Source organism: Paramisgurnus dabryanus, chromosome 11, assembly GCF_030506205.2.
Source record: "Paramisgurnus dabryanus chromosome 11, PD_genome_1.1, whole genome shotgun sequence".
Lineage (NCBI taxonomy): Eukaryota > Metazoa > Chordata > Actinopteri > Cypriniformes > Cobitidae > Paramisgurnus > Paramisgurnus dabryanus.
The window spans coordinates 35,489,109-35,514,032 of NC_133347.1; the positions used below are offsets into that span (position 1 = coordinate 35,489,109).

At 39.4% G+C, this 24,924-nt stretch overlaps 1 protein-coding gene and 1 long non-coding RNA gene across 4 annotated transcripts in view; one reads left to right on the forward strand and one right to left on the reverse strand.

The window, feature by feature from the left end:
* LOC141279818 (serine/threonine-protein kinase WNK2) overlaps positions 1–24,924 on the reverse strand; it is a 162,161-nt gene that overhangs the window by 92,646 nt on the left and 44,591 nt on the right. Inside the window, exon 11 of one of the 3 annotated variants that reach the window (XM_065271351.2) lies at positions 9,835–9,933. The exons of the other annotated variants lie outside the window; for them this stretch is intronic. Coding sequence (XP_065127423.2) covers positions 9,835–9,933 — 99 coding nt within the window. The remainder of the gene's footprint in view (positions 1–9,834; positions 9,934–24,924) is intronic. 3 annotated transcript variants of the gene reach the window in all.
* On the forward strand, positions 18,526–19,881 carry LOC141282962 (uncharacterized). Its single transcript, XR_012337883.1, has 4 exons — positions 18,526–18,979; positions 19,412–19,486; positions 19,611–19,685; positions 19,803–19,881. It is a non-coding gene; the product is annotated as an uncharacterized lncRNA (long non-coding RNA).

The following is a 24,924-nucleotide window of genomic DNA, read 5'->3' on the forward strand; positions in this document are numbered from 1 at the left end:
TAGAAAAAATGTATGCGACAGTTCATCTAAGTTTTTGTTGCTGATTTTAAAAATATTTTATTTAAATGTGAGTGTGTGTTCTCCGAGTCCGATTGACCTGGGTATTACCCACAATGTTAAACAGACCCGGGACCCGAAGTAATAGATTGAGACCCGACCCGGACTCGGCTGATCACTTAAAATATAGACCTGAACCCGTACGGGTCCCGGCAGGGGCGCCGCTAACAATTTTGGGCCCTATGAAAAAATAGGGGGTCGGGCCCCCACCATACCCATTTCGCACCAAACATACAATCCAACCTACTGTAGCTATTCAAAATCTTTGTCTGTAATTTAATAATACAGAACTATTTATTCTGCTATTGTTTTGACCACAGTTATCAGTATTTATAGATACCTAAAATGTCTGCAGCTAAGATATTTTATAGTGCAATGTAAATTTAATTGAAAAATACAGTACATTAAATCAAATATTCAGAGAAAATGCAACATTCTTAAAGATTAAAGATAAATGTGACCATGCCTGTGAAAACCCAGCTGAAGTATTTCTTTGTAATTTACTGTTTTCCACATAAAATCATCCTATATAATGTAAAGAACATTTTGTGAAAATATAAACTTGATATCTTTAATATTGACTGAGTAATGTCATGTCAGCGATTGAAATCATAGTGAAATTAATGCTTGAAATTAAACTGTGATGCTTTTTATCTCACAATAAGATTTGAGACTTTTCTGATTTTCACAGGCAGTCTCAGTGACATACTGTACCCTTGAGCTGTTACACACACGACAGAGGGGACGAACTAAGTGTGTGATGGCGTGGTGAGCTTGAACCTGCTTACATCACGAGGCATTTTTTGGACCCAACATCCAATACAAAAATTCAACTGCAGTAGCCACCGTTTAACCTGAAGAGGGCAGCACTCAGACGTTTTTACACCAGTATTAAAACACTTTGGGCTCTATCTTACACCCGGCGCAATGCAGCGCAATGCGCGACGCAAGTGTCTTTCGCTAGTTTCCACCCTAATTTTCACGTTTAGCGCCGCGTTGTTTAAATAGCAAATGCATTTGCGCCCCCTTTTGCGCCCATGGGCGTTCTGGTCTAAAAACGAGGTGTGTTCAGGCGCATTGTTGGCGCGTTGCTATTTTGAGGCAACTAAAATAGACTACGCCATTGACCAACAAAAACCTGGTCTAAAGTCTAAAGTCAATGGCGCAATGTGTTTTATGTTATTTAAAGAGCGCATTAGTAAAATGCGCCTATACACGGGAGGACAACGCAGGTTTGCTTATCACAAAGTACATGAATGCGCAGCAGCACAAAAATGCTTTTAAATATGAAAGATTAAAGGATTGAATGTAAAATATTATTATTGAGTCTCTTGGACATAAATGAGGACTAATTGTGAGACGTTAGAAGGCGCAAAGAGTTGCTTCAGCTGCTGCCTGGTAAGTAAATAAATGCTTTGCTTTAAACAAATGCATCTGTTTTTAAATGTTTTTTTAATGCTACCTCACGGATTTATTGTATATGATGACTCTGTACCTGTGGATATGGTGAGATGAGAAACATTTTTAAGAAATGCTTAAAAAAACTCTTTGCTAAAAAACCGCTGTCCAAAGTGCTGAAACGTGAGGAGAGCCGTTTGTAAATTCTTTATCTCCTGTTTGTTACAAATAAAGTATTTTTAGAGTACAAACCTTATCTTACATACTTGTAAATTATGTTTTGATGATATTGGATAGCCATACATTTAAAGCAATTACAAGCCTGCTTTTTTACTTCCATGACTAAAAGAAAACGGGTTTTAAAAGTTTTTAATAAAAAAATAACAATTTCAATACAAGTGGAAAAACAACATAATTATTTAACATTAATCTTAAACTGGGGATCTTCTTCCTCCGCTTAGTTTTTCAGTTTACAAAGTTCGTCATCTAAATAGGGATTAGACATAGCGCCAGCGCAACTTGCCTTTAAAGGGGATGAGAGCTGAGTCTCTCATTGGTTTACTGCATGTTACGCCCAAAATACTCCCATTACAACAGGACCAACCCTTTTCGACCATGCGCTCGGCGCACAAACCATTTTTCCCGTCGTTAAATTAGCAAAAGTGGATTCGTACACGCCCATTTAGACGTTGCGCTGTGCGCTTTAGACAATGCGCTTAGATCGTTAAAATAGGGCCCTTTATGTCCAAATGTCAAAAAACTTACTAAAATCAATGAACAGCACTAATAAAACCCCATTCTTACAGATCATTAACTAAAAAAAGTTGGTTTAGGGTTTATTACCCTTTAAGAAAACAGCTATACTGTTATTAAATACACTGTAAAAAAATTCCGTAGAAATTGCAGCTGGGTTGCCGGTAACTTACCGTAGATTTAAATTTATGTTTTTTACTGGCAACATTTTGTTCAAAGTTAAATAAAAATTAAACATTTACAAGTCTTTGTCTTTACAGAGTAAAACTAAAAAAACAGCATCAAGCAAAACATTCTGGGAAACAAAATCTGAAGCAAAAAACAGAAAAAGGCTGATGATGATTTCTGGTTCCCAGAATGCTTTGCATGAGGCTGTTATTGTATAGTTTTATTCTGTAAAGATAAAGACTTGTTAATATTTAAAATTTATTTAACTTTGAACGAACTCTTGCCAGTAAATAACATAAATGTAAATCTACGGTAAATTACCGGCAACCCAGCTGCAATAACATTGTAATTTCTACGGATTTTTTTTACAGTGTAATTCTTCAGACTGTTTTTTAATCAACGGGGCTCTAAAATGAAATGAATGACAACTATAGCAGATTACGACATAGATTTCCATTGATTTTTTAAACCTGTTGCAATTTCTTAAACCTGATTTCTTAAACCTGTTGCAAGTTGAGAAGCTTTATAACATAACTGGACTAGTTTAGCCTTAGTTGCATTTCAGTTTTATCACAACCAACTCGATTCACGACTGCATAAAAATACTTCCTTGGCATATTTTATATGTACCCTTTTACATGCGCCAGCGTGAGCAGCACGCAAATCCAGTAGCTCCGTATACGCAGAGTTGTTTTTGCTATATTTTAAGTGTGTTTTAAAGTATTTTTCTGTTTTTAACTTTATATATATCCAATGGATATGACGATTATTTATGGACAAAGCAGGAAACAACTTGTTTACTCAAGGGAGAAACTACTTTCACTACAAACAATGGAAAGAGCTGGCATTTTTCATCACATACCTGAGGAGCTAAAGAAGAGGCGGCGAGGCTGCAGAGCCAGAGTGAAAGTGAAGGTTAGGCTAACGGCTAAGTGGTGGAAGTATAAACCCTCGGTTCCGTCAATAGTGATGGGGAATGTAAATTGTCTGACTAACAAGATGGATGAATTGGCTGCCCTTGTGAGGACGGAAAGGATGTTCAGGGAGTGCAGTTTGTTTTGCCTCTCGGAAACCTGGCTAACTCTAAACACCCCCGACGCTAATGTGGATCTACCAGGATTTACTACAGTGAGAGCGGATCGGGATTGCAAGCGCAGCGGTAAAAGTAAAGGAGGGGGATTTGCACTGTTTATTAACAACAGATGGTGCAACCAGGGGCATGTAACTGTGAAGGAGATTGTGTGCAATAGAGACATTGAGATGTTGGCGGTAGGTCTGAGGCCGTTTTATATGCCTAGAGAGTTTTCCCATGCCATTGTTGTTGTTGTGTACGTACCACCGCGAGCGCATGCAGAGACTGCGTGTGACGTAATCCACTCCACCATCGCGAGACTGCAAACACAACATCCGACTGCTTTCTTTGCTATCTCCGGGGATTTTAATCACGTGATACTGGATTCCACAATGCCAGACTTTCATCAGTTTGTAAGCTGACCCACCAGCAAGAATAAGACTTTAGATCTATTGTATGCAAACGTGAAGGAAGCTTACACTGCTACTCCTTTACCCCCATTGGGAAAGTCTGATCATAACTTGGTCCGGCTCACACCACAGTATAAACCATTGATACAGAGACAGTCCACAACCAAACGCTCATTCAGGAAATGGTCACCTGAGGCAGCGGAGGCTCTCAGAGACTGTTTTGAATGTACTGATTGGAGCACTTTGCAGGAAGTGCACGGTGAGGACATTGAGGGGGTAACTCATTGCACCACTGATTTTATGAATTTCTGCATGGACGTGGTGGTTCCAATTAGAACTGTACGCTGCTTTCCCAATAACAAACCGTGGATCACCAGTGATGTCAAGAATATCCTGAATAGGAAGAAAAGAGCATTTAAGGATGGTGACAGAGGTGAGCTGAAGCGCATACAGGGGGAACTTAAGGTCCACATGAGAAGGGCAAAGCAAGATTACAGAAGGAAGGTAGAACAGAAGCTGCAGCATAATAACATGAAGGAGGTATGGGATGGCATGAAAACCATCACAGGCTGTAAGACGAAGGGTAGTATTACAGGATATGGGGACGCTGGGAAAGCAAACCAGCTAAACCAGTTTTTTAACAGATTTGATACACCAACCACTACAACCAGTGATGGTACCCTTCATACCTCCATGTCCATCACTTCACCTGATGCCACTATCATGTCTTCTAATTTTTCAGACTGCAGTCCATCTACACCCTCCACATATATAGACAGTTCGATTCCCCTCCCCATCACTATTACTAAGGAACAGGTGACCAGAGAATTGGGAAGGCTCCGACCAAGAAAGGCAGTGGGACCGGATAAAGTGTGTCCAAGGATGCTAAAAGCATGTTCTGCTGAACTGAGCCACTTCAGCATGTCTTCAATCTGAGTTTGAAGCTGGGAAAGGTCCCAGTGCTCTGGAAGACTTCATGTATCATACCGGTCCCCAAGAAAAAACATCCTAGGGAGTCAGGAGACTTCAGACCGGTAGCACTGACCTCCCATGTTATGAAGACTTTCGAACGGTTGCTGCTCCATGTCCTCAGACCTCAGGTACACCATGCACAAGATCCACTGCAGTTTGGATACCAGGAGAAGATGGGCGTAGAGGATGCTGTCCTCTATCTACTTCACAGGGCTTATTCACACCTGGATAAGGGAAAGTGCTCTGTAAGAATGTCATTTTTTTATTTCTCCAGTGCCTTTGACACCATCCGGCCGCTACTGTTGAGAGAAAAACTGACAGAGATGAGAGTGGACCCACTATTGGTGACATGGATTACGGACTACCTCACAGAGAGACCACAATACGTCAGACTGGAGGGTTGTACATCAGAAACTGTGGTCAGCAGCATTGGAGTGCCACAGGGAACCGTGCTTTCTCCCGTCCTTTTCACTCTGTACACATCTGACTTCCAGTATAACTCTGAATTATGCCATGTGCAGAAATACTCAGACAACACAGTGATAGTTGGTTGTGTCAGAGATGAACAGGAGGGGGAGTACAGGGGACTAGTGGAGGACTTTGTGAGGTGGTGCGGGAACAATCATCTGAAGCTAAACTTGTCCAAGACCAAGGAACTAGTAGTAGACTTTAGAAGGAAGAAACCACTTTTCCAGCCTGTGTCCATTGAGGGAGTTGATGTGGAGGTAGTGAGGACTTATAAATATCTGGGGCTCCAACTGGATGACAAGTTAGACTGGACTTCAAATATGGACTTTCTCTGCAGAAAAGGGCAGAGCCGTCTGTATTTCTTGAGAAGGCTAGGGTCATTTAAAATCTGCAAAAAACTACTGCAGATGTTTTACCAGTCGGTGGTGGCCAGCGTCCTCTTTTATGGTGTAGTTTGTTGGGGAGGAAGCAGCAAGAATGGAGATGTGGGCAGACTGGACAGACTGATAAGGAGAGCTGGCTCAGTAGTAGGGTCACCACTGGATTCACTAGTGACAGTGGCAGAAAGAAGGACCCTGGACAAATTGCTGTCCATATTGGACAATGCACACCATCCCCTGCATAACACCTTTATCGGACAAAGGAGCACATTTAGTGGCAGATTGTTGTCCCAGCCCTGCTCCACAAATAGATTTAAAAACTCTTTTGTCCCACTGGCCATCAGACTATATAACAGCAAGTCAGGGCAATAATGGACTACAGATGATTTTTGACAAACTTGACCATTATTATCTCTTTTTGAACTTTCTTTTTTTAATTTTAATTATTTATTGTGATTGTTAATTGTGGTTATTGTGTTATTAAGTATTTTTCATACGCTACTGGGTACATGAATTTCCCTCCCTGGGATAAATAAAGTATATATCTATCTATCTATCTATCTATCTATCTATTGCGTTACAAAACTAGTGTGAAACTTATCGCATTTCTAGTTTATTTTACGGGCTACGTTAATTAAACAGCTTATAAGGGCTGACTTCGCGTTAGAATCATAACATAAAACAGGGAACGTAAATCACCTTGTGTTTTTTTAAACTGAGGTGAACAGAGCGAAGACTTATTACAGTGGAAAGAAAACTACATTGTATTGCTCCAGCGTCACATTGTGTAAACTGCATTTATAGTAAGGAAGTGCACATATGCAGATATCATAGAAATAGCAGTAAATACACACACCTTGTTCTCTTGTGAAGTTCACTCTGCAGCTGTGAGACTGTGGATTGCAGACGGCGCTAAAACGCAGAGTAAAGACGGGGCGGAGCTAAGAGGGCTCAGCTTAATAAGGGGGTTGCGTGTGCGGCACAGTCCTTGGCTGGGGCCCTCAAAAGTTCATGGGCCCTTAGAATCGTCCTAACTTTTCCCCCCTTACGGCGCCCCTGGGTCCCGGGTCGGGTCTTCGGGTCTCGGGTCTTCCGTGTAGACCTCTAGTTCTCATATAATATGGGTATGAAAAAAGATCTTTATGAGACAAAAAAGTGTGCATTATCTTAAAAAAGCAAATTACTTCCTATAACAATTTATATTTGGTGGATCTAATCAGAAATCATTGAACTATTGTAAGATTTATGAGTGATTCACAGTACAGAAAGATTTAACTATATAAAGGCTTTTTTAAATATATTGTAGGAAAAGGCAGCTATAAAAAGCCACAGTTAAGGTCGCAATGAAATTGAAATGAAAAACTATATATGTATTTTTAATAGTGTGGTATTATTAACAAATGACTTATCTGTGAGCTTCATTATTTTTTTAAAATTCGTGTGTGCTCATAATCTTTAATCAAAAATGCAAATCTCCTCCCCTCCTCAAAACGATCTCTCTTCACTTCCGGTCAAAAGTATGGCAGGTGGACGGGGTCCGGGAGAAGATCGCAGTGATTAGCAATTAGCAACACGACCCAACTTCAAACGATCCAATCAGATCTCGATGGACAAATTCAAATCCAGCCCTGCCTTATTTCATCTCAAAAGCCGTTTCATTCGGATATACGTCACCACGGGGAAAATAAGGCAATCGCTACTTCCGTTTCATGGCGACTTTAAGAAGCAAACATGTATTTAAACCTGCTGGTGTCTCCAAACCCCTTTAATATGGGATCCTTCAGTGCATAAAGCTGTATATCTACCCATCTCCCAAACCAAAACTTGCAAAAATGAAACATTTGCTGTGAGCTCATAATACAAGAAGACTATTTTCAAACAGTTTAATTCACTGACATGCCATAATACACAGAATAGTAGAGATACATGTCATTTTTGGATTGTTGGTGAATAGCTACTATATTCAAACAAGACTGTAACATTAGGGAGAGGTGCCAGAGTAATGATTTGGACTGGAATATTGGGAAGTAAGATGGTAGGTCCCTTTATGGTCCCTGAGGGGGTCAAAAGGGCATCTAGAAGATATGCAGAGTTTAAAAGAAAATTCACAATGGGATATAAAGGGAATCACGTCTTCTGAAATAAATGTTACTTTCATGGAGGATAATACACCATTCCATGCTGCAAAGAGCATCACTGACTATTTAATTCATATGGGCATAAAATAAGAAAGAAATCAAGGTATTAACACCATCATCCTCTGACCTAATTCCTATTTAAGAACCTGTGGAGCATCATTATATGAAAGATCTGTGAGGTGGACAACACTATAATTCAAAACATCTACTTAGGGATGCAATACTTGCATCTTCAAGTGAAATAAAGACAAAACCTATACTTGTATACTTACAAGTTTAATGAATCGAGAGTTAAAGTCATGTCAAAGATATGCTTATATATTGTTATGTAACATTATTTTTTTTTCATTGTGTATGTTTTTTGGACAATGTTTGTTTTGTGTCAATGCAGCACATTTGACATATCTGTTTTTGGATCATTATAATATACTATATCATTATAAAGTATTAAAGTATCTTTTGACATATTTATTTCATTTAAATAGAATAACATCCACACTGTCATATAAGTGTTGAGGGTAAAATAAAATTTCTAGACTTACTGACTGTATTGGAAAAATAAAAAAATGGCATGTGCATCATAATGTGGAACGTGGTGTACAAGCTTAAATTAATTCATGTACACTTTTACACATAAGGTAATTTGCAAGAATACACTTAGAAGATCATGGCTGAATTGGAATAATAAAAAATATATATATAGTTTTGTCTAAAGGTTTTTAAAGTTTAACAGTTTAAATGTCACCATCTGTCACTTCCCATATACGGGACATCTGAGTTTACTTAAATCATTTTTATGTAAATTTGAATAGTCATGATAAACTATGTATCATTGGAAAGGTATAAGTCTCTAGAATAAATATTTCAACAGTGTTTTATCAAATGTATGCAGGGAGGGTAAACGATTCATTTAATAAAAGCTTATGTCTCAAAATATTGTTAATCCTGCTAAATGTCACAGTTCCAGCTGCCGGATGCCTACTTTTTCTTCAGTGTTTTGCATGTGAACTCTTATCTTATCATGATAAACTATATAGCATTGAAAAGCTCTTAGAGTGTAGTTCTCCTATTAAATCATAATGTTGAGAGAATTATGATGCAGTAAGAGAATTAATATATTTTCCTAACACTATATCCTATTATAAATCTTCAAAAATTTTGGCAAACTACATATCATTGGAAAGCTTGAAGAATGTAGTTTTCATATTTCAAAACAATTAAGCAGTAATAATAATGCAGTGACAGTAATTTATTAATTTGTGACAAGAGTATGCAGCAAACTGTTGACATCTAGTGGCCTTTGTTGGTAAAACCACTAAGAGTGTGACAGAAACCTTGTTTTTTTTGCCATTTTAACTTTAAATTATAGTAGTTGAGACTTGCGGCTTTATTTTTTGTAACATTTTGGATGTAAACCATTTTAATTTTTATGTTATTTAAATATAAAATACATACTTCATTGCATTATTTGTATTTTTTTAAATACATTTAAACTGCTGTAACTATGTTTCTGGTTAATACTTTCACCTCTAGAAACTTCAGGTAAAAACAAGTGTCTTTTTTTAAACCAAGACCAAGATTAGGGTTCTACACCAGAAAAATATATTTATATTCATTTGAAGGTGCACACACATTTTTCAACCCACACTCAAAAAAGGGTTACAGTTAAAGCGTTAAACAATTTCATTTTAAGTAACTTTTTTAAATTTAAAACTATTTTTTAAAAAGTAACAAAATCAAACAAAGATAAAACAGCAGAGGACTGGCTTATTAATACAAGCTTATTAATTCACTGACCATTCAGTAAAAAAGCAAATAAAATTGGCATTATCAGGCGTCCTTTCTGTTCCCTATTCATGGAAAGTGGCTGATATGAACATCAAATGTACTGAAGATGAGAGTGATTAATGACCACTGACCGAATGCGTTAGTGAATGTAAAAGTAATACAGTACAAAAACAAAACAAAAGAGAAAACAGAATGATGGGTAATAGAAGAAAAGTACAACAAATACAAACAGATGGACAAAGACACAGGTCCACTGAGGAATCTAGTGCGTGGTTTGCTACTAGATTTATAGGTGACTCGCTCAGATGTTTGGTGGTAAACGGTCCAGCCTGTGGAGAAATGAATATAAAAGAGAGAGAGAGAAAGAGAGAGAGACCGGTGTAACAGCCAAACACAGGCAGCGATCAGATCAAAACGCCATCAACAGGTATTATATAAGCAACATCATCACAACATGGGTTAAGCATTTCAGAAAACAGAAGTTAATATGGCTGTGAAAGTGTGTAAATGTCAGTGTTTTTTTTATGATGGGAATGCTTCTCTGCAGTCGGCAACAATCCTTTTATGTATCATTAACCACTTTCACACATGAACTGGAAAATATGAAAATATGTTTTATATATTTAACAAAATTTTTTAGACATTGATTAGCAATATGTTTTTGCAGACACAATTGTAAATCTTGGACCAAATCTGTCATAATAGCTGTACTAGGCATGTTGCGATAGTCTGTGTAACCGGTGTTACACGGCGCTTTAGCCTCTCACCAATTAGATCACTTGCCCAACTCAGTCTTCCACCGCCATTTTTGATTTTTTTCTTGTAATTAAATCTAATTTAATTTCGTTAGTGAGAGCAGACACTAAAAACTGAATGCGTCTTCTGCCTGAATTCAGTGCGAGCTGAACGTTTGTCACATCACAGAGCACAGGGTTTCCCGCAGAAAATTTGTTAGTTAAGGTGGTAGGGTGGTGCAGGTGGGCGGGCCGGGGGCGTGGCAATCAAAGCTGCGGGGAGTACGCGTCATGATGAAAATATTTTATTTAAAACACTCAAATAAAACTCAATTTTGAAGAAACTATGACAGAAAATGAACACATACTAGATTAGTAATGAATTAAATGTTTTATCAACAGGCTAGTTATCCTTCAGACAGTGACGGACCATGTCTTTCTCTCATTTCGGCCATGTGGCATTTGGTGGAATTTTTTTTTGGACGACCTAGTTAAGGTGGTAGGGTATCCCAGCTTAGGTGGGCCGCCCGAACTGAAAAGTGCTGCGGGAAACCCTGGAGCAGCAGGTGTCATATTTCATTTGTTACTTTCAGAGTGGAAACCTTGTTGACATAGCTGCAATTTCTGAGACTTGGTTCACTTCCGACATCCCTGAGGATTTATTGGGTATTGATAGATACACTTTATTTCTAAATGTCCAACCACACGTGGAGAACTTGCATTTGCTGTGCATTTTGCATTTCTCTATTGCCGTGTGCGTACTATATTTATCACCATATCAAGATGAACTCATTGAGCACATAATAACGTCATCTCATCTGATCATCTTTTACTAAGTACCCTGATATTTCATACTTGGAGATTTTAATCATCTTAGAGTTCAGGACTAATATCTGTGTGAATAATACATTTTGCCAGGTTGTCCAGAATAACACTAGAGGTTATGTGATACTTGATATGATCCTCAATAATACAAAATCAGTGTACAAGAAGCCGGAAACCTGAACATGTCAGTTCAAATGATCATATTTGTGTCTTGTGGAGTCCTAAAGCAGAAGTAAGACCACCTCAATGCATTTAGCGAGTAATACGACCTATGCGCGAGTCTAGTTTGAATGAGTTTGGTAGAGGAATTCAAGAGAGAAATCATGGCAGCAGGTAAATGAAGCTACATGTATCAATGAAAAGGCTAATGCTTTTAATAATACTATCGTGGTTGAAATTGACCATCTTTTTTCTGTGAAGACAGTAAAAAATGTATCCCTCGGATAAACCATGGATCTCTCCAAAGATTAAGCATTTCATCTGTTTGAGACAAAAAGCTTTCAAGACCAGGAAATCAAGTGATCTATCAAGGTTCTACAGTTACAAAGTCCAAAGGGAGATAAGTGCAACAAAAAAAACAAACAAACACTACTATAAATCAATGGTGGAAGGCAAAAAAAAAAAAAAGGGAGTCCAAGGGCTTGGCACAGGAAAATTAAATCAATGTGCAGATCTGAAAATAGTGGATCGATTGAAGTTTGAGGAATTAATCCCAAAGATTTGTGGCAGCTGCTAATGTGATTAACACAAAGTTATTGAAGGTGTCTTAGGGCACACTTATACTATCCAAACCAAACCATGTTCCAGCACAATTGTCTCCCCTCCCTGCTCCCCCAGATGCACGCACTGTACATTTATCGATCTGAGCCCGGGCACGCTTTTGTCATCAGGATGCAATTGTTTTGAACAATGCAGGAAGAAAGGCGCTCTCTCCTAATGCTGGAACCCATCGTAATGTTAAGAATAACAAAAAACTGGCCATTTAAAACTGAAAGTCATCACTTAATTTTGTCCCATTGTTTTTCATTTTGCGGGTGGTAAAACTCCCGTGCGTTCAAATTAATTGAAATTTTGTTCACTTGTAGTTTAGCAATTAAACTAAATGTATATTACAATTTCAAGAATGTTTTAATTCGCATGTCGCCTGAGGAAATCCGAAGTTGCGTCGAGGGGAACCAAACTGACAGCCACAACAGCGAAGATAGTCACGTACCTACATATTAAATACGTACAGGTCTAAATTGCATACGTTTCCAGAACAAGCCTTTTTACCATCTTTACCAAGAGTACCTCTGTTAGTTTGGTGCTACAGTATTTACATGAATCATTCAGCACAACATTGATATTACAAATAACAAATAACATTTGTTATATCGGTTATTTACAGATACGTAAACGAAGCTAAGTGACATCATGTACAACGCAGCTAGAAGCTAACATTAATGTTTTCTAATGTTAAGCTAACTTTATGGATGTAAACCCCCTGGGGTCCAAAAACGCGGGGACGCATTTTGACGCATTTTTTCCTGTTTCCTGTGACATCCACTTAAAATATTCAAATAGTCATTCATAATCATACACATACATGTAATACATCATTTGAAACTGTGAAGTGTCTACTTTAATGTGAGTGCCTTCATAATAACAACAAAACCGTGTGCTTTTGGCAAATAAAGAAAATAAACAGGGAGTGCATTTCGACATCTCTGTCTCTTTGACCATCTTCCTCAAACACGTTCCAAACATGAACTGATAACTCCACCAATACTTGTCACACGAACATGATACATATGTCTAAAGAAAGCCTGAAATGTCTACTTTTACATGATGTAAAAAAATCTGAAGAAATCATTGTCTGTTTGTGTAATCGACATGTAAGTAAAGAGAGGTACAGTTTTTCTGGCTCGACCTCATTAGAACTAATGTGATCCCACCTACCGCGTGCGCGCCATTCATATGGAAATTACCTGATGCGGGCTATGCAAACAAGATCAACGCCCCCAAACAATGCTTTAAGACACAGCAAGTTTTGACAGTTTCATTCACTTATCGACGCGCTGGGAAGATGACACGCTTTACAGGTGAGGAAGCTCTACAGATGGTCCTGGACAGCGAGGAAGTTTTTTCAGATGAAGAGCAGAGGACTCCGACGATGAACGTTTGTATTTTGAAGAGCGACTTGATCCAGCTGAGGATATAATTTCTGAAGAGTAAGTTTTACCTACATTTGTTGAAATGTTGTGTGATGTAAACTTTTATATACTGTATACTGACTATTTGGAAGCAGATATTCGATCATGTTGCCTTGTAACTTGTATTTACATTAAAATGATAGTTCTTACATTAAACCGTATGCTGATTAGTGTAATGTGAATATGTTATAAAGCAATATCACTACTGTAAAATGACCATTAATATGTGATTTCTTCAGATGAACATTCGTTTATTAACAACACGCCACCACAACTCCACAATCTCCGTATAGTGAACTCCCGTCCCCCTAGACACACCCCCCTCCGTGCTGCCGTCACTCTCCATTAAAGGAACAGTGTTACACCATCACATGACATCTCCCCCTTTTTTTTATGTTTTGTCACATAAACGTAAACAAACATATAGACATCAGTCCACAGAAAACCTGCGACAGCAAAATGCCCTGCAAAACAAAACAGCATATATATAGAAATATATATACATATACATATACATACATACATACATATATATATATATATACATATATAGCGCACATAAACATAACCCAAAACACAGAATTCACGTAGTGAAACTCCCATCAGTCCAAAGAACAGAACAAACAGGTTTAGTATCAGAAAAGTGCACCCTTTAACCAGGTAGCACAACCAGTAACTGAGCATAAAGCATCCTAAGTCCTCACAGATCAAGCCTGACAACAGGCTTACTGACTCGTCCAGACCTAGTTAGCATCAGTCCAGACTTTGGGTTAGGCAATGGTTTCCCGCATGTTTGGGCTGGTACTGACACCGTCACATCTGTATGAGTAGGCTGAAAGTCAACATGCCCTTGTGTTTGTGGTGGATTTGCGTCCACAGTCTGTTTTGTTAACTGGGTTGGTGTTGGTACAGATTGCAAATGACGTCGGTTATGTCTCAGTACTGCTCCTTGTTCTGTCTCAATGACATAGGAACGGGTGTTACACTTTTACTGCTTAATCACTGCTGGCGAAGCCCAGACCTTCTCATGGTCCAGCTTGGTAAGAACAGTGTCACCCGGTCTCAGCATTGACAGATTTTTAGCTCCATTACGACGATTATAGTAGAAAGCTTGTCTGTCTTTCTCCATTTTGTCTTTTAACATGACAGACTTCCTGTTTGGCCACCTAGGTTGAAGATTTCTCTCTAGGGTTGGAAGCATTGTTCTGATCTTCCTTCCCATAAGAAGTTCCGCTGGGCTGACTCCTGTAGTGGCACATGGGGTTGATCGGTAGCACATGAGAGCTACCAGAGGATCTGTCTGCTTCAGGATCCGTTTTGCTATTTGCACAGCCCTTTCGATGTGACCATTACCTTGGGGGTGGTGAGGGCTTGATGTAAAGTGTTTGAAATCCAGTTGCTTGGCTAGTTCCTGGAACTCAGCACTGGAAAACTGAGGACCGTTGTCACTCACCACCTCATTTGGAATCCCGAATCTGGCAAAGACGGCCTTCAACTTTTGTGTGACCTGAGATGTCGTTGTGGAAGGTAAGTGTAGTATCTCTAGAAATCTGGAATAGTAATCAGACACAATTAGATAATTCTGTCCACGATGTTCACAAAGATCAGCTGCAATCCTTTTCCAGGGTCTGTCCGGGAGTGGTGTGGAGATCAGGGGCTCTTTCTGCTGTGTGTTCCTCAGCTCACGGCATATCTGACATGACAGCACAGCGTTCTTTATATCCGCTGAAATTCCTGGCCACCACACTGACTCCTGTGCTCTCTCTCTAGACTTTGTAAGGCCCTGGTGACCTTTGTGAATCTTCTCCAAAATCTCAGATCTCATCGCCTTTGGCACAACGATTCTCCTACCTTTGATCACTAAACCATCATGCTCTGAGAGCTCCGCTTTTGCGACTGTGTATTCTCTGGCTGCTACTGGGACTTGGCTCTTGTGTAGTGGCCATCCAGCTCTGATCAGCTTGATTACGGCTTGCAACTCACCATCCTCTGTTATAGCATTTCTGATACAGTCGATTTTATGGGACGTCGCAGGTATACCCTGTATTACCACGTTCACATAGCGCTCCACCTCAGCATGTGTTTCTGTTTCCTTAGTGTGAGCAGTTTGTGGGCTCATCGACAGTGTATCTGCAACGACAAGCGTCTTGCCTGGTACATATTCTGCTTTGGGCTTAAACCGCATCAGACACATTAAAAGTCTCTGGCATCGTACTGGAACATTGTCAAGGCTCCTGTTGTTAATGAGAGGAACCAGTGGCTTATGGTCTGTCATCAGCTTAAACTCATCCAGGCCGCACAGATATTTCTCAAACTTCTCACACGCCCACACGCCAGCCAGACATTCTTTCTCGATTTGTGCATATCGAGTTTCTGCATCAGTGAGACATCTGGAGCAGTATGCTACCGGCTTCCATCCTTCATTGTGAAGCTGCATGAGCACCCCTCCAAGTCCATAACTGCTCGCGTCCGCTGAGACGGCAGTGGTCTTAGTGATATCATAAAATGCAAGAACTGGTGCCTTCATGAGCAGCTCTTTGATGTTTTCAAAAGCTGTCTGCTGCGTGTGTGTCCACATCCACAAACTTTTCTGTCTGAGTAATTCATACAGCGGCTGGCAGACAGTTGAGAGGTTGGGAATGAACCTTCCCAAGTAATTTACCATGCCAAGCACCCTTTTCAGTTCCTGCACATTTTTGGGTGGTGGCAGCTGTCTGATGGCATCCTCCTTTTCTGGATCTGGCTGTACCCCCGTCTCATTAATAATGTGTCCCAGGAACCGAAGTTGGCTTTGTCTGTATGTGCACTTCTCAGGATTCAGTTTTAACCCTGTAGACTCCACTCTCTGCAGCACTTGTTCCAAGCGGGAGTCGTGTTGTTCCAGGGAAGACCCGTAGACCAGTATGTCATCCATGAAGACTTCTACCCCCTCCAGCCCTTGGAGCGTCTCCTGCATTTTCCTCTGGAAGATCTCTGGGGCGCTAGAAATCCCAAAAGGAAGCTTCCTGAAACAATATCTACCAAATGGCGTGATAAAAGTGGTTAGTCTGCAGCTATCTGAATGGAGAGGGATCTGCCAAAATCCGCTGGCTGCGTCTAAGGAGGAGAAAACTTTGGCGCCGCTCAGTTTAGCAATAATCTCATCTGCTGTAGGTAGCACAAAATGTTCTCGTTTTACTGCTTCATTTAATCTTTTAAGATCCACACAAATGCGGGTTCTGCCATTTTTCTTCAGAACGGGAACCATTGGCGCACACCATTCCGTTGGTTGTGTCACCCGCTCTATGACGCCATTCTTCTCCATCCTCTGCAACTCCTCTTTCACCATTTCCAGCATTGGTATTGGAACACGTCTCGCAGCATGTACTGCAAATGGTGACGCAGAGTCTTTTAACTGAATTTTGACAGGGTCAGTCTTGAGTGTGCCATGCTCACCAAATGCATCGTAGTGCTCGGAAGCCACTCTGTTTGCCTCCTCCACTCTCCGTACAAGGTTCATTTCAGCTGATAGCATCCGGCTTAGCAGGTTATTGACATTGTATCCACGGACCACATAAGCAGAAAATGGGTACGGCCGTCCTTTGTACACTGCGGTGGCTTGGAACTGACCTATGCAGGCTAGCTTTCCCCCTGGGCTATTCAGCGTAACATTGACTGGCTCTAGTGCTTTTGTTGGGACTAATGTGCTGAAAGTCTCCTCCGCTACAATATTTACATCAGCACCCGTATCTATTTTAAATTTTACAGGGGTCTCCCCTATCAGCAGCTGCACCATCCACTGCTCTTCTAGTTCGTTTACATTGTAAACTGAACCCAGAAAGTATGAGGGTTGGTCAAAACATTCAGTGACCTCTCTGACTGACCTGTTACTGTGGCATACTCTAGCCCAGTGTCCGATTTTGTGGCATTTGTGGCATTTACCTTTCTTTGCGGGGCAGCGCTCATCGCCTGCATGCACAGCATTTCCACACTGTCCACATTTTCCATGACTGTCGCCTCAAATTTTGTCCTTAGGTTTGCGCTGTCCCCTCACAGGTTTTTAACTTGTGCTGACAACTGCTCTGACCATGCTCACCGTCTCACCTTGCATGCTAACTTGTGTGGCCACCTCCTCCGATTGACGAACAGTCTGGATTGTTTGTGCTAGCGTGAGATCGGTAATCAATTGCAGCTTCCGAGAGAGATCTTTATCCAAGATGCCGACCACGATGCGGTCGCGAATTGTTTCGTCTCTCATAGCACCGAACTCACAATGCTCGGACAGCTCGTATAGCGCTCTGATGAACGCTTCTGCTCTTTCCCCGGGTTGTTGCACGCGCTGGTGAAAGCATGCTCGTTCGTGCATGACGTTTCTCCTCGGAAAGAAGTACTCGTTAAACTTTTCCAAGACGATCGCGAAGTCATTTTTCTGTCTCTCCTCCGCGAACACAAACGATTTATAAATGTTCTCTGCTTCACTCCCCATGGCGTAAATGAGACAACTCACTTGCACTTCTCCGTCCTCTTTGTCCAGCTTAGTAGCTGTTCGGAAGCGCCGAAATCTTTGTCTCCAATCCATCCATTCCGTCGGCTTGTCGAAGGAAAAACTCGATGGTGGATTAAACTTCGCCATATCCCGTCACTTCTGACACCATGTAAAATGACCATTAATATGCGATTTCTTCAGATGAACATTCGTTTATTAACAACACGCCACCACAACTCCACAATCTCCGTATAGTGAACTCCCGTCCCCCTAGACACACCCCCCTCCGTGCTGCCGTCACTCTCCATTAAAAGAACAGTGTTACACCATCACATGACAACTACTATAACTATAGTGTTCATGCCGACTTATCAATAAGACTTCTTTACGTGATTATTTGCTCGGGTGTAACGATGTGGTGTAAATGCGCCCGGAGATATGTCATGCGTTAAACAGGATTGTATGGTGTAATGTAAATATACAATATGTCATAAAACAATATCACTATTTAGAATATATTTTGACTAGTGTTTATGCCTCAACAAGTCTTGTGTACGCGACTATCTGTTCGGGTGTAAATGTATCGATGCAGTATCGATGTGCTGTAAATGTGTCCGTAGATATGTAATGTGTTAATGTTTAGCCATAAATATGTCCAGTAATGGCCCGTTAACAAAGATATACAGCGCATCTATGTACCCAATTATCTTATCTCAACTATGCTTTACCGCCTTAGTATTGCTTTATAAGTTTGTTACTGTGGAGAATACATTATATCAATTATTAAAAACTTTTGTAGGAATGTGGCAGCATCACTCTCCTCTTCAGCGGGACTTTGCAGAAATGCGACGGACATTCATACAGGGTAAGTCACATTTGCGGGCTTTTCTGTTTTTTTTTTTTTTTTAGTAATGTTGCTTCAATGTCATTTACTCGGACGGGGGCATGCAGAAACTAACCCAAAATTCATAAAATGTAAGTTACATTTACCGGCTTTTCTGTTCTCAATATTAGTATTCCTGATGTGTTGCTTGATTTTTTTTATGCATTAAAACTTTGATTGTTTTTTTTTTTTTAGGAATGTTGCTGTATCACTTTCACCTTCGTTTGATACTCGCATTGGGAGGGCACACAGAAGCGCAACTGAGAACAAGAAAGGGTACGTCCACATGTAACCATTTCTTTATTTTATTCATTCACAATATTTGTATTACTGACATGTTGCTTACATTATAACAGTAAATGTGCCCGGAGATTGTCATCATGCGCAAATATGCATGTATCTGTTCGGCTGTAAATGTTTCTATGTAGCCTAGTATTGCTGTAAATGTGCCCAGAGATATGTCATGTGTTAATTTTTAGCCATAAATATGTCCGGTAATGGCCCGTTAACAAACATATACAGCGCATCTCTGTACCCAATTATCTTATCTCAGCTCTACTGCTTTACTGCCTTTGTTTTTGCTTTATACGTTTGTTACTGTGGAGAATACATTATTAATTATTAAAAAAAGAGTTCTCAATATTAGTAATACTTATGTGTTGCTTTGTACTTTGAAAATACATGATATTAATTAAGATATGTTTTCAGGAATGTGTCTGCAACACCAACTTCGTCTGGTACTGGCACGAGGGCACGCAGCTGCGCAACTGGGAACAATAAAGAGTACGTCAACATGTACCCATTTTTCTGTTATGCCTGCACTATATTAGTATTATTGATTTGTTGCTTAGTACTTTGGAAAATACACGATGATACTAATTATGATGATGATTTTTTTTTTTTTTAGGAATATGGCTGAAACACTTTCGCTTTCATTTCCTCGCACGAGATCACACAGCAACGCGACCGACATTCATCAAGTGTAAGCCACATTTACCCATGTTTCTGTTATGCGTGCACTATATTTGTATTAGTAATGTGCTGCTTTAGTGCTTTGGAAAATACATGATGACGATTCGTTTTTTGTTTTGTTTTTTAGGAATGTGGCAGCATCACTTTCACTTTTACCCGCTACTCACAAACGCCATAGGTCTCCTTCAGTTCTCAAAGCAACTGAGAATAATGTGTAAGTACAGTTTATTAAAGTGTCACTACTATAGTAAAATACTGAGTAATATTTTTATTTTATATTTTGTTTTAAATTTTTCTAACCCAAACCATTTATTTATTTATTTACAGATTTACCACTGACAGTGATAAGGCCCCTGTTGCCAGTGGCGCCCCCAGGATTGTTTTCATGGGGGGGCACAAAGGGGCCAGCACAAATCTTAGGGTGGCACAATTAAAAAATCTATTATGCCTGAATCTAATGGTCAACAGTTTTCCCTTTGCTTTTAATGCTACTTGGAGTATAGTTATTCTTATTTATTACTAGTATATGATTTACTAGAGACAAATGGAGGAATAGTATTAATCTATCAAAGATGAGTATCAACCGATCACCGTTTGAATTGTGTATTTAAAATACATTATTTTATTAAACTATACAATGAGTTATATCCAGTGTTATCCAGTTAACATACTCTAATTAAATGAGTGACATACTTTAGTCCTTAACACGTCTCTAGTCTTAAGTTTTCTCGACGTGGGCACCAATCTTACCTCTCTCTCTCTCTCTCTCTCTCTCTCTCTCTCTCTCTCTCTCTCTCTCTCTCTCTCTCTCTCTCTCTCTCTCTCTCTCTCTCTCACACACACACACAAAGACGCGTTTGAAGGGAAAAGCGCGTGTTTTCGGCAATTGCGCAGCCCAATTCGCATCATTCGCATCCTCCCTTGCAAGGACGCGTCTGTCTGATTGCGTCTTTGCATTGACTTTGTATGTAATCTACTCGCGCAAATCGTTGAACTTGCGTTTGGTGAGTATGCCCCATAATGAATGGAAACACAGTACAAGCGCAGCAGGTACACTGGCAAGAGTAGAGCGAGACCTTCAGCCTATGTGCCGGGCAGGGGCGTCATGCACCATTTTTTTAAGGGGGCACAGTGCGCACAGCTCACAGAAATTTGTGCATACACAGACATCAAACGAAATATTAAAGATTCTTCAGTCTTTTCCATGGCATACATTTCTAACAATCTGAGCGCCCCATGCTTTCATGCAAAAACCTCCAAAATAAATGTGTTGACTAACTTTTATATCAAATACTATTCAATCTGAATAATGACATATTGGCATCATATTTACATCTGAAACGGCATGTTTTGTTTATTTACGTTTTGTTTAATGACTTTAATTGTGTCATTAATGCATTTTGCAAAACAACTGCATTATCCTATGAAATTAATGTCATTTTAAATCCATAAAGTATATAAACAACGAAAATGACATAAACTATAGCCACGTGATTGGTTTTAATGTTCAATAACGATTTAAAAAAATATGTTTAGATAAAATTATTAGAGGAACGGACTTTTGCATTAAATGTTACCTCGTATGTGAGCATGTGTGATTCCGCGCCCCCGTGCCCGTGAACTCTGGCGAACTTTGCCGTTGCACCAAGAAGATGAATCTAGAAATCTCTACTAATATAACGTCGAGACGGTCACATTTTAAACTATACATTTTCTACACAGAGGAGGTTAACTGCACATTACCGTCCTGGGGTTTGGAAATGTTGTGAGTAGGGCTGTGAATCTTTGGGTAGACTGCGAATCGATTTGATTCACGATTCAAAGGTTTCCGATTCGATTCAAAAACGATTTTTGCTAACCAGAACGATTCAATTCGATTCGATTAGCAATAAAATTTGATTTGATTCGAATATTAACGATTCTGTTCTATAAATTAGTATACATCTGCATCTGAGCAAATAAAAGAAATATTTGGGAAATTCATGACCATTTAATAGATTTTCATTAACTAGATTCAGGACTTTAGTTTAATAGCTTAACTTCTTAGGACTCAAAATACATTAAAGCAAGTAAACCAAGAAAAATAATACTACTTCTACATATTCAATGCACCATAAACGTTTATTGTAAACATTGCATACATTTCCTGCACATTTAGGAAATACAGCAAAGTATGTAAATACAGCAAAGTGTGTAAAGGAGTAGCACTTCTCACGTCTGACCCTAAAATACTAGCTGCTTTAAGTGCAGGTATGTCTATCTTAATGGCATGGCATCTGCGGAGATGGTTGCTAATAAGGTTCGTTGTATTTCCAATGTATTTTAACTCAGATTTACAATGTCTGCAAACTGCGACGGACTTCGGACAGTCTTTCAATTTACTTCGTGAAAACTGAAGTAATCCCAAACCTTTGATCTCATGTTGGCTGGTGCGTTGTTCTCCTTCGTGTCCCTCCATTTGTGCACTGTCTGCTGTGTTTATTCAAATGACAGCAAACAGGCGCGCCGCAAATTGAAGAGTAGTGACGTAATCCACTGCTCATTTTACGTCGCAGATGTAACTAATTTAAAATTTATTTATATATTTTTTATTATCCATCATATTCGTTATATAATCACGATTCATTCGATTGTTAAATATAAAATCGAAACAAACGATTCACGATTCAAAAATCCAGGTTTCAAGATCGATGCATATGCATCGGCAGGATTTGTAATCGATGCATCGAGAAAACGAATGAATCGTTACACCCCTAGTTGTGAGTGTTTCTTAGACGTTTTAATTCCTCAGAAAGCCAAAGGCAACAGCAAAGCTCGTGAGCGCTCTCAGACGCTGATGACGCCAGAACAAAGAAATTTAACATGATCAAAACGGCGAAAATCTCCGAAAAGTGACAAGGATGCAGCACAGAATTGATTATATTGCGCATATTAAACAGATTAAAAGACAAGTAACAGATTAATGGATGCTTCTGTGATTTTGAGGTTGCATGCAAAATCCAGTTGGCTCAAAAACCGAGGGTCAGTTTGAATGGGCATGACGTCTCTGGTGCCCCAGCCCAATTTAAACCCAAACAGTGATTAAGCTTGGAACAATATGCTTTATATAACCTATAATTAACTGAGTTTTACTTAATAGTTTGTGAGTTTCTTCTGTAATGCATCCAATGGCGAGAGCGAACAGGACGTCACGTGTACGTCACATGGATGGCAGTGCGGCTGCGCATGCTCACGGCTTTGCGGGTAAAGGTGAGGGGAGGGGTTAAGATCGTATTCTATTTAACACATTATACAAATGCATATTATTTTTTTACATAGTGCTTTTAGTGTACATTTTAATGAATACATATTACTACTATTATTTAAATATAAAAATCTCAACAAAAAAATTTTTTTTTTTAAATCTCATTCTGTTTGGGGGGGGCCACTGGGGGGGCCAGTGACTTTTATGGGGGGGGCGCGGCCCCCCCTGGCCCCCCCTTGGGGGCGCCACTGCCTGTTGCAAAGAGAGTCAAGACACATGGGGAGTGTTGACCTTTCTGATCAGATGATACAGTACTACACTGCACAGCACAAGACAATGAAGCGGTACAGAAAGATCTTTTTACACTTCTTGGACATTGCTGCCACCAATGCCTTCATTGTGCACAAGGAGCTATGTGGTAACATGACCCACAAACAGTTCATGGAACAGCTCTTGTAGAGCTCTGTGGCATAACACATAGAGCAGAACCAAAACAGACAAGGTGTACCCATGTGCCAGTTCCAGTAGCTCAGCTGACCTCAGATGTAAGCAATACTGCCACTGTTGGTCGCCGGAACTGTGTGCGCTGCAAGACAGTGCATGGTAAAAGACAGGACACACCTTGGAAATGCAAAACATGTAATGTTCCATTGTGTGTTCAGTTAAATAGGAACTGTTTTGAACAATGGCACGACAACATTGAACTCCATTCTCAAAGAGTTACAGTGTGTGATGGTTTACAAATGTATACCTTATTTTTTATATTGTGAAGTATTTTTAGATGCACACCAAACTGTACATTCATAGCTGACATTTAGAATAATTTTCTTTTAATTAGAGCCATATTGTACTGGTCATATAGAATATTGTTACATGTATACATATTGTTACTTTATTATTTATAATTACAATGAAGCTTCTTTATTTATAATTACAATAAAGCTTCTTAACTCTATTGTATTGTTCATGTTTTTAGCATTTTTTTTGCAACCCTATAAGACTTTTATTTTACTAATTTCAGATAAAAATGAAGTCTTAAGTCTTTTGTACTTTATTGTAACCTATTTCTTTTTAACTACAAGCAAAAGATTTTCTCTTTAAGTCTCCCCACATTCATTCTTTTGTCCCAACATTCCTCACTGAGCCATTAGGGGGTTGGGTCTCTGGTGTAAAACACATCAATATTCATGACCATTGACCCTCCCTTGCATATTGCCTTTACACTGCAAAAAGTGTCTTACAAAAGTTAAATCAATGTATTGTTTCATGTGAATGAGTGGGTTAAATGTTTTTTTCCATCTTTTTGTAGCAAATTCTCTACTCTACAAGAGAAGATAACTTTTTTGCTTGTTAACAAATGTTTAGGATGTGTTCCTTGGCCTTATTTCAGCAACTTTTTGTTTTCTTTTTTTTACTAACCACGCATAAACATAATTTACTTAAAAATACAAACATGTACATACATTTATCTTACATATTATTATAGCACAGTTTGTGCTGAATACAGTGTTATGTGATATTAGGCATTAATGTGTTTTAAAGCAACTGAAAAAAGACCAAACCTGAGAGCATGTCGGAACCTCTGACAGTGTCCCAAAAGGGTCGGACCCCAGAGGGTTAAAGATAACGTTCAAATACGTTGTTGACTTAGCTTAGAACAGATGTAGACATCCTACTTGGTGTTGTGGTCTACTGCATAACTTAATCCAGAGAAAACACTTAACGTTATCTCGGTTGAAATGTGGCTTGGGAAAGGGTAAAAAACGTCGCCCAGCCTCTAGGGATAGGGTACCTAGAGGCACAATGTTTGACCATTTTAAACTTAAAATGACAAGAAAAAACATATAAAAACGAATGAAAACTGACTAACTGCAATGCATTTTAATGGACGTGTAAGCAGAGAATGTCCGAGTGTATTGGGTTAGCTATAAGCACTGTGATTGGCTCATCGTGACTGCATGCAATGTGAAAGATTTCATACTGATCTATTGTTTTCATTTCAGCA